The following is an 11,418-nucleotide window of genomic DNA, read 5'->3' as shown; positions in this document are numbered from 1 at the left end:
TTCAGTACTTCTGAGAGGAGTCTGGAGACATAGTTCAATTACTGAGCTCACGCTTGGTATGTGGGAGGTCTGGGTTCAATCCTTGATACTACATGGTCCTTCAAATACCTCCAAACACAGAGCAAAGAGTAGTCCCTAAGCACCCCCAGTGTGACCTAAAATAAATACTTCCAAATAACTGGGAAACATTTGAGAATTAATCAGAAGCCAATGGGCAAATGCTATGTAGTTGTTAATTTGTGATGTGTGTTATCACAGAGATCACAGTTTGGAAAGGAAAACAGAAATATATGGTTGGGTTTTTTTTTTTTGCTTTTTTTGCTTTTTGGGTCACACCCGACAATGCTCAGGGGTTACTCCTGGCTCTGCACTCAGGAACCAACCCTGGCAGTGCTCAGGGGACCATATGGGATGCTGGGAATTGAACCCAGGTCGGCCACGTGCAAGGCAAACGCCCTACCCGCTGTGCTATCGCTCCAGCCCCCAGAAATATATATTTAACATGAGATAAAAGGGTAAACAAAAAGCAGACTGTGACATTAGGCAACTGAGGGCAAGAACCAGTGACTGAGAGTTGTGCACAGAGAAGGAGACCATACAGACAGGCTGTATAAACTAAATGTGCTTTTGAGGTGACACTGTGGAACTAGGAGAAGTACATTTGAAATGGAAAAGAATGGGCACAGATAGGAAAACAAATATAACTTTCTGGTATCTAACACAGCCACAGGGGCCAGAGAGATAGCACAGTGGGGAAGGTGATTGTGTTCCTCGTAGCCAACCAGGACTTGATCCCCAGAATCCCATATGATCCCTTGGACTTGACAGGAGTGGTCCTTGAGCATAGAACCAGGCATAAACCCTGAGTACTGCCAGGTGTGGCCCCCAAATAAACAAACAAAACACAAAATTCCCAAAGGATCCACAATTGTATAAGATTAAGAGCAAATGAGGAAGAGCTACGAATGTGAAAGCTATAAAAGTGTTCAATGGAATAAACTTAAATACTGGGCTGATAATTAGGGGCTGGAGCGATAGCACAGCGAGTAGGGCATTTGCCTTGCATGCGACCAAACCGGGTTCGATTCCCAGTATCCCATATCGTCCCCTGAGCACTGCCAGGGGTAATTCCTGAGTGCAGAGCCAGGAGTAACCCCTGAGCATCACTGGGTGTGACCCAAAAAGCGAAAAACAAACAAACAAAATAAATAAATAAATACTGGGCTGATAATTAGAACAATATAATTTATTTTCTGTTTTTCTGATACCAAGTTGGAACCTTGCAGTTAGACTTCTCCCAGAAAAAATGAGGATAAAATTATCCCATAGATAACTTCCTGTCAAATAATACAGGATTGTCTTAAAACAAGATTGTTATTAAGAAAGTGCTCTGTATTTAATAATTCTGTTAGAGTTTAATGTGTTGTTTATAGAATAAGGACGAGAGGCATGTTATGACTTTTATAAACCTCATTAACTTTTGCTTTTGTAGATTCTTTTTCCATAAGAAATATTATTAAAATGTCAACTTCATGACTGTATCATTAAATATAATCTAGTCTGCCATCTTTCATCACTCTTTCTGATCTTAAAAATATTTTAACACATTTCACCAACCACACAGTAATTCTGGTTGTTATCTAAATTATCTACTGTACCAAACGGATGTCAAACCTGAGGAGAAACTTTGGATAATTTTAACTTAAAAATGCAATTAAGAAGCTGAGAAGCGAAGAGAATATTTAGAAAACCTCTACATATACACACTATACATTTTAGGATTTCTAAAATATGTGGAGGATTCAGTGGAGTAGTAATATATGGTTACATAGGTTAGCCAGGGATATTTATTTTTTCCATCAGTCCTTATGGAAGAACAGAATTCTCTTAAAGACTAAAATGCAAGATCAAGGCTATCAAAAATAAAAACTCTTACGATATGAAGGGAAGGCAGCTCTGAAATGTGTGATCATTGAGTTGGAGCAGAATAGGGAAGGGTGAAAGCGCTGAAGGGGAGGAGTGATTTCATTGCCCTTCTATTTTATTTCAGGGAAATAGCTGCAACAAACAGTCATGAGGAACCACAGCACCATCACTGAATTCATTTTCATTGGACTGTCTAACAATCCCATCATTGAGGCTCTGCTTTTTGTGCTCTTCCTAGGGATTTACATCATGACGGTGACAGGGAACCTGACAATGCTCTTGGTAATCAGAACTGATTCCCACCTCCATACTCCCATGTACTTCTTCTTGAGCAATCTTTCATTCTTAGACCTCTGCTTTTCTTGTGTTACAATGCCTAAGCTACTTCAGGACCTCACGTCTGAGAAGAAAACGATCTCGGTCAAGGGTTGTCTAGCCCAGGTTTTCTTTGTGTATATCACAGCAGGGACTGAAGCCTTTCTTCTCTCAATGATGGCCTATGACCGCTACGCTGCCATCTGCCACCCACTGCTCTACGGTCAGATGATGACCAATCAGCTCTGTTTAAAGCTCGTATTTCTCTCTTGGTGCTTGGCCTCTATCAATTCGGTTGTAATTGTGCTCTTAGCGGTCAACCTTGACTTCTGTGAGGCTCAAATCATCCGTCACTACACCTGTGAGTTGCCCTCCCTCTTTCCTCTGTCTTGCTCGGATATCTCTATCCACCAGGACATCTTGATCTGCGTTATCGTGTTGCATGGCTTTGGAACCTCCCTCCCAATCTTCTTCTCCTATGCTCGCATTGTCTCCAGCATCCTCAGCATCAGCTCCACCACAGGGAGAAGCAAGGCCTTCTCTACCTGTTCCTCTCACCTTGTTGCAGTGATTCTGTTCTTTGGCTCAGGTTTGATTCGCTATCTGATGCCCACCTCTGGTTCCTCCCTAGATATGCTCTCTTCCTTACAATACAGCGCAGTGACACCCATGCTGAATCCCCTCATCTATAGCCTAAAAAACATGGAGGTGAAAGCCGCAATGAAACGGACCTGGGAGAAGTACCTCCAGTATTTTAGGTAGCAAACAAGGACACAGTCAGAAGTAAAGTTGCTTCTGACAAGTATTTGAACTTAAGGTAGAATTCTCAAAATATTCTTTCTGTTTGGGGGCCATACCCGGAAGTGCAAGGCTTAGTCCTGGCTCTGTACTCAGGGATCACTCATGGTGAGCTCGGCGGACCATATGGAGTGCTGCAGATTGAACCAAAGGTCAGCCACATGCAAGGCAAGCACCTTACCCACTGTGCTCTCTCCAGCCCTGTAAGGTAGAATTTGTACCATTTGTACTAACATAGCTCTGCCCTCTCCTCCCAAGCCATACTGATAATGAAAAACTAAAATCCAAGAATATGTAGTTTATACTGTACACCTGTAGTCTGTTTTTTCTTCTATTCTCTCATACCATCACTACCTCTTCCTAAAACTCATAGTTAGATTTTATACTATTTATTAATTTTTATATGTCTTGAATTATTTTTATCTTGAACTTATATACCCTGAATTAATTATTTATATATCTTGTATTGCCACTGATTTTTACTCTTTTGTTGTTGTTGTTGTTGTTGTTTTGGTCACACCCAGTGATACTCAGGTGTTACTCTTGGCTCTGCACTCAGGAATTACTCCTGGGTGCTCAGAGGACCATATGGGATGCCAGGGATCAAACCCAGGTCAGCTGCATGCAAGGCAAACACCATACCTGCTGTAATATCACTCTAGCCCTGATTTTTATCTTTTCAATTTTGTTATTTTATCCAGTTTTTATCCTTTATTATATTTAGTTACTTTTTTTTCCTTATATCTTTCAACAAGCTTGGATTTTTGTTTTGGTTTGGTTTGGTTTGGTTTGGTTTAGTTTTGTGTTTGGTCCTTTGGGTCACACCCAGTAATACTCAGGGCTTACTCCTGACTCTGCACCAGTGTGGTGCCTGGGATTTAATCCAGATTAGCTGCATGCAAGGCAAGCACCCTACCCGTTTTACTGTCATTCTCACACACAAGTCCTAAGTATATGTTTACAAACTTCAATCTGTAGTACAAAATATGCTTATACCTCTTATGAAAAATTATAAATTTATTTTCCTTCAATAGTTTCCTTCCTCACTCTGACACTCTGATTCTTTCCCTGTCTTTTTTCTTTTCTATGATACAAAAGCTCCCCATGGCATATTCTATATGCCAAATACAGTAACAGTAACGGGTCTCATTCCCCTGACCCTGAAAGAGCCTCCAATATGGCACCATTTGGAAGGATGAGTAAGGAGAGGCTGCTAAAATCTCAGGGCTGGGATGAATGGAGATGTTACTGGTGCCCTCTTGAGCACATTGATGAACAATGGGATGACAGTGATACAGTGATGATATAAAGAAATATTTTATCCTTTCATAGTACAAATGATTGTCTTTAAATTGTGTAATTTTTAAAATAAAAGTCATAATTTAGTCATGATTCATTATTCATGATTTATAAATAGACTTTAGTACAAATTCATACTTAATATTAATTGACATTACTTCCATAGTATATTTCTCCATTTTTACTTCCAGTTTCCACAACAAAACATGCTTATATTCATGCCCCTATTCATATCCCTTACCGTCATATAAGCATTATGACTGTGAGAAATCATTTAACTTTTCTCTGGCTCCATTTCTTATATATAAAATTGAAATAACAGCACCTATACATCATAGATCTATTGTCAGTATTAATTAAACAAATACACAGAGCACTAGAACACTAACAGTCACCATGCTTTTACCCATCATTATTCATGGGTTATTTCACTCTTTTATTTTTGCTGCAATGTACACATACATAATATTTATTTTTACAAAAAAGGGACATTAGAAATGCTCCAAGATCTTGCCATGTGTATGTTTTCATTTTTATTCTCTATATAAGTAAAACCCTGCTTAATTGTAGAATTTTGGAGACTCACCTTTAATTTCTTTGTATATGCTGTGCATTTCCATCTGATATTATGCAATGCTCTCCAGAAGTGCAATTATCACTGTCACTGTCACTGTCATCCTGTTGCTCATCAATTTGCTCCAACAGGCATCAGTAACGTTTCCATTGTGAGACTTTTTGTTACTATTTTTGGCATATCGAATACACATGGATAGCTTGCTGAGAGGGGTGGAGGAATCAAACCCAGTCGGCTGCATGCAAGGCAAATGCCCTACCCCCTTTGCTAAACATGATATTTTTTTCCCCTCTAACATAAGATGGGCTGGAGCAATAGCACAGCGGGTAGGGTGTTTGCCTTGCATGGGGCCGACCCAGGTTCGATTCCTCTGCCCCTGTAGGAGAGCCTGGCAAGCTATGGAGAGTATCTTGCCCGCACAGCAGAGCCTGGCAAGCTCCCTGTAGCATATTGAATATGCCAAACACAGTAACAACAAGTCTTACAATGGAGACGTTACTGGTGCCCCATTAAGCAAATCAATGAGCAATGGGATGATAGTGATGATGACAGTAAACAAAAGATAGAGAACAAAACAGCACCAAAAGTGAAATAAAACAAAGAGATCCAAACTGCAACAAACAAACTCAAAACATGCCTGTCAAGGAGGCAGGCTGAAGATTTTGGAAGCTGAGGAAGAGAGAATATGAGAACACTGTTGGGGGCAGGTTGACACTGGTTGTGGGACTCGTTCTGGCTGGATTATAATATGCCTAGAAATCAATGAAGAATAACTTGTCTTAATCAAAATTATTTTTAAGTAAATTTCATGACTTCATCTCTCCTAACAGCTGCATAGTATTCCATTGTGTAGATGTACCAAAGTTTCTTTAACCAGTCATCTGTTTTAGGGCACTCGGGTTGTTTCCATATTTTGGCTATGGTGAACAGTGCTGCAATGAATATATAGGTACAGATGTCATTTCTACTGTGCTTCTTTGCATCCTCAGGATATATTCCCAGAAGTGGTATTGCAGGGTCATATGGAAGCTCAGTTTCTAGTTTTTGAAGGACTGACATGGAGAGTATCATGCTAAGTGAAATGAGTCAGAAAGACAGGGACAGACCCAGAGGGACTGCACTTATTTGTGGAGTATAAAATAACATCATACGAGGCTGACACCCAAGGACGGTAGATACAATGGCCAGGGGGATTGCCCCATAGCTGGAAGACTGCTTCATGAGCAGAGGGGGGAAGGCAGATGGAATAGAGAAGGGATCACTAAGAAAATGATGCTGGAAGAACCAATTGGGTTGGGAGATGCATGCTGAAAGTAGATAATGGATCAAACATGATGACCTCTCAGTGTCTGTGTTGCAAGCTATAATGCCCCAAAGTAGAGAGAGAGTATGGGGAATATTGTATGCCTTAGAGGCAGGGGGAGGGTGGGAAAGGGGGGTATACCCGGGATATTGGTGGTGGGGAATGTGCACTGGTGGAGGGATGGGTGTTTGATCATTGTGAGATTAAAACCCAAACATGAAAGCTTGTAACTATCTCAAGGTGATTCAATAAAATTTTAAATTTTTTTTAAAAAGGAGAAAAATTATTTTACAAAAGTAAAAATAAATGTTTTTTTAACTTATAGGGAATTTCATAATGTGGGTTTTATAACAAGAATGGAAATACAAATTTATGTGATAAAAGGAAAAGACTTTGGTCAAAACAGTCATATGACACATTCAAAATAAATATTTCAAATAAATTGACTCATAAAGATTGAAATATTTTAAATGCTCAGTGATCTGAACTATAAAATGCATTTAAAATACAGTTGTAAAGATACAACTAGTAAAAATGAAATACAAAGGAAAAAATTGATCAAGAATCTGCTGTAATTCAAAAAAATAGTAAATGCTCAAAACATTCTCTCGTTAAACAAGTTTACTTTTTAAATCTTGACAGGCATAATCTACAATGATGTCTATAAGCCACAAAGAAGGCACATTGATGATAAACTTTACTTGCTTAAGTCACGTGATATAAAAATAATAAGAGAAAGCAGATAATTGTGAAAGATTATTTATATATATGTTATAGTTTCTTACAAATTAAATAGAGAAAGGAAGTAGCAAGAATGAGTCAGAGAAAGATAAAATACAGGGATTAAGGCTTTGAGGGTATTTTTTGGCTTTTGTGTGGCCATCCCTAGTTTGATCCTTAGCATCAGAGGATTTTCCAAACACTGTCAGGAGTGATGTCTGAGCACAGAACCAAGAATAAACCCTGAACACTGCAGAGTATGACCCAACTTCCCCCGCAAAAAAAAAGCAATAGCAAAGGAAATCAGGACAATGTGCCTAGTAATAACATTCTAGTTACACTATATTTAACTATGTAACTTTCAAATTAAATTACTTTTCTGCTTTTTATCAATTTACAGAAATTAACAAACACCAAAATCCACAAAATTCTTACATCTATAAACAGAAAATTAAATTTTCTCTTTAAGAGGGCAAAATAGAAAATTTTATTAAAATAGTATAGAAAGAAGCCAGAAAAGATAAATTATTTCATAAAGTACTTTAGTAAAAATATTTGAACCAAAGAGGATATCAAAACTAAAAATTAAGGGGCTGGAGCGATATCACAGCGGGTAGGGCATTTGCCTTGCATGTAACCGACCAGAATTCGATTCCCAGCATCTTACATGATCCCCCGAGCACCACCAGGAGTAATTCCTGAGTGCATGAGCTAGGATTAATCCCTGTGCATTGCTGGGTGTAACCCAAAAAGCAAAAAAAAAAAAAAATAGGATACTGAAGCATAAAATCAAGCACTAGGTAGCCAAAATTGAATTTAATTTAAGATACACAACAATTTTTTTTACTTTATTTAAATGCTGTGGTTTACAAAATTGTTCATAATCCAGTTGTTTCATTCAATGTTCCAACAACAATCCCACCCCAGTCTGACATTCTTTCCACGACTGACCCCAGTTTTTCACCTACTCCCCAAGCTTTCCCCTTAGCAGGCACAAAATAATTTATTTTATATTGGTTTGTATAACAAAATAGCTAATGGAACTATTGAAAAGAAAATTCGTGAAAATTATTATATCTCACCATGGGGGTATTAAAGTCATTGAGGTTTGTTTGCAGTTGAGCTATCATTTTCAGTGTTATTGTTTTTATTTATTGAGCTTAGTTGATTTCCATACTACTTTCACATCTAATTTGGCATGCTCCTACTGAGCTGTCAGTACTGCGGAATTTGGAGGTGTCACTTCCTGGAGCATGTGGTCAAAGATGCAGCCACATGCTCCAGGAGATCCAGCATCTGTAAACCTGGCCCATGGGTTTCAGCAGCCTGACTTGGCTGGCTTCTCCTCTGAGGGAGGGAGTGCTGGGAGCAGGCTGCCCACCACAGAGTTCTCAGCTGAACAAGGAACTTTTTGCCATAATGAACAATGATTCCACCTGACAAGACAAATAAAATTAGTGATAAAAGCTAAAGGCTGCAAGTGGAAATATCAAAATAAAAAATTTATCAAGATATAGAAAAACAGAATTGCCAAATAAACTATGACGCACAAGAACTGTTGATGATGGAACTAATTTCAACTTCCTTTTTCTTTTCCTTTTCACCTAACAAAGATATGACTGGTGTTTTCTTTCTGTTATATTTCCAGCAGGGATCAAAGGTTGTGATAAGACCATATACATGGACTAAAAGTTCCCATCCTACTTGGGAGGAATCCTATAAAACTAACATTGCAAAGATGAGAAGCACACTTTCCACTTTTGGAGAGGGAGAGTATAATCCACATCTCGACTTATGATGGGTACTCTCAGCTCTCTCCCCTCTAAAGATTGTGTTCTCTCTGCATCTCTCTCTCCCTGTTTCTCTCTCTTGCTATCTATCTATCTATCTATCTATCTATCTATCTATCTATCTATCTATCTATCTATCTATCTATCTACTCATTATCTATCTTTCTCCTCATAATCTCTAAATGAAGCTGCCTCATTTTATTATTTGTCTCCTTCTGTAATTCTTTTCTGTAATGTACCTGGAAAACCTGGGTAGAAATTATGACATATTTTCATTTACAGTAGCATGGCTCCCTGAGAAATCAGGTCACGTGGGTAATTTCCCACTCTGGGTAGTTATCAGAGTGAAAACAGCTCCAGTTTGATGGCTACTATGTGGTTCTGCTGAGACATGCAGTTTGTCTTACTGTTTGAGACACCTATAACTAAATCTCAGATCCACAGCAATGATTTCCCCCCGAAACATGTCCCTTTTGAAAAATACTGCAAGTTTTTGTGGCAGGGATTAGCCTGGGAATGGAGAGGAAATATAAACTAAACTCTAATGGCTGAAATCACCAATAATTCTAATTGATTAAGTTGAGTATCTTTTTCTTCCATCTAGAATCTATCACCCTCCAAAGGAAAGGCAGAAAGGTTAAGAAAACAAGATTAGCAGTGGTAAATTTGCTCTTGTTCCCACCAAGCCTAAACCTGGTGTTGGGTCCTATTCACATTGTGACTACAGGAGCACATGTAAAAAGAAACAAGAATGCAATTTCTGACAGAAATTTCTCTGGACTTAGTTACTAAAATACTAAAATACAGAAATCCAAAACCATGCAGCCACTATTGCGGCCGCTCAACCTCATATCTTTTCATTCTCAGCAATGGAAAACAAATTATCAAATGCTTCCTTTTCAGCAGGTCCGACATTAGGGGGAGAAACTCCAAACAATAATAGTGAGTTTTTGGTTGGAATATTGAATTTAATCAAAGTAAAGTGAAAGTAAAGTGAAATTTACCAGTTACACAGGCACGTTGGGGGGCTGGGGAGGCGGGGGGTGGGGGGAAGAATACTATGATTCTTGGTGGTGGAATATGTGCACTGGTGAAGGGATGGGTGTTCAAGCATTGTATAACTGAGACTTAAACCTGAAAGCTTTGTAACTTTCCACATGGTGATTCAATAAAAAAAAAAAAGAGGTGGAAATAGGTAGGAAAGTATACATAGTTGAACAATAAAGTCCCAAAGCCACCTCTATAATCAAGGTAGAGCAATTTAGGACCCATAAAAAATAGTAAGCCCTTGGAAAATTATTTCAGAAAATATACTGCAATGGCCATAAACAAGAAATAGCAGAACAAATTATGGAATTGTGTAAGTAGAAGAGATAGGAAATCACCTTAGGGAGAGTCTCTTATTTTTAGAATAATAGAGAAAGGTCATAGCTCCAGTCATGGGAAAACCTACTTATGACTACTATAAAAGGAAATTGAATTAAAAGATAAACCATAAATACTCTTGCTAGCAATTAAATGAGTATAACCTATGGTGTGGTAGAAGCAGAGCGGTCTGTACCTAGACTGAGGGAGAGAATCACACATGGAGCAGAAAAGGCAGGTACTTTAAAATAGGTAACCTTATTACCAATATTAAAATCATTATACTACCATATCTTGCTTTCAAGAGAAGTTATTGGCATTATATAAAATAAAAAAATTACTTTTCTTTCGCTTAGCTTTGTTTGGGCTGTGATAAAAATCAAACTAGAATCTCCCATGTTCCAATATATCACTGAATCACATCCCTGAACCACTTACACCTAAATCTGTAGATTTAAAACTAAAGTAAAAAATATCAGCCATTTAAAAAGTGTCAGATCTACCTCATCCCAACCCTGCCTCCCTTACTGCCTGTCTGAGGGAGCCACGTGCCAAAAGAAAGAGGGCGCCAAGCTCCGCTGACACTGTACCCCACCCTGTCCCTCTAGTACCTTCTCTCCAACCCTAGGACTCCAAGGAGGGAGGGAAAGAGCAAGTTTTCAAATGTGAAGAGAAAAGTAAATTCCCAGCCTCCCATCCCTGCCCCAGACTGACCCCTGGAGGAATTTAGAGCCCACCCTTTAGCCCCAGAATGCATCCTGTATGGGGAGGGGGCAGAGGTAGAGCCGGGAAGAGCCCTAAACCACAGAACCAGAGCAGCACAACCTCCTGCCCATCCTCCTCACTCCTCCTCACTCCTGACTCCCGCCAATCCTTCACCTTCATTACCTTCAGGAGGGAGCAAAATGCCAACAAGGATCAATGGCGCTGCCTACCTTCCCCCACTCCAGCCTGCCTTGGACCAGGAGGACCCTCTTCCTCCTGAACTGCCCAAGAGGGAGCGAAGCACAGAAAGGAAGAGGAAAGAGGACCGTCTCTGTCCCAGCCGTGCAGGAGGATTCCCGTGCCACCCAGACCCCAAAGAGAGGAAACAAGGCCCTGAATTGAAACTAGTCTGAACTGTCTTAGTCCTTGAGTGGTGTGGTTCATCAAGGATCACTTCTTTCACCCCAAAGAGAGAGCTGTCCCCCAACCCCTGTCACCTTCTCCCCTACATAGTTGAGTGACCGCAAGAGTATAAGCCAAATTTCTCTTTCCTTCTTAGATGCTCACCTTGTTGATTACCTATTTTATCACCTTGTTGACTAGATTATTGCCACAATTTCCTG

The 11,418-nt window shown here is 39.4% G+C and overlaps 1 protein-coding gene across 1 annotated transcript; it reads left to right on the top strand.

Moving 5' to 3' along the window:
• The first annotated feature begins 2,073 nt into the window (after positions 1-2,073).
• Positions 2,074-3,003, top strand: LOC101543550 (olfactory receptor 8S1-like). The gene has a single exon (XM_004603964.2). The coding sequence runs from the start codon at positions 2,074-2,076 to the stop codon at positions 3,001-3,003; it is 930 nt and encodes a 309-aa protein (XP_004604021.1).
• Positions 3,004-11,418: the final 8,415 nt, after the last annotated feature.

This window comes from Sorex araneus, chromosome 6 (assembly GCF_027595985.1).
Source record: "Sorex araneus isolate mSorAra2 chromosome 6, mSorAra2.pri, whole genome shotgun sequence".
NCBI lineage: Eukaryota > Metazoa > Chordata > Mammalia > Eulipotyphla > Soricidae > Sorex > Sorex araneus.
The sequence above is the reverse complement of the archived record's forward strand: the minus strand, read 5'-3'. Positions and strand labels throughout refer to the sequence as shown.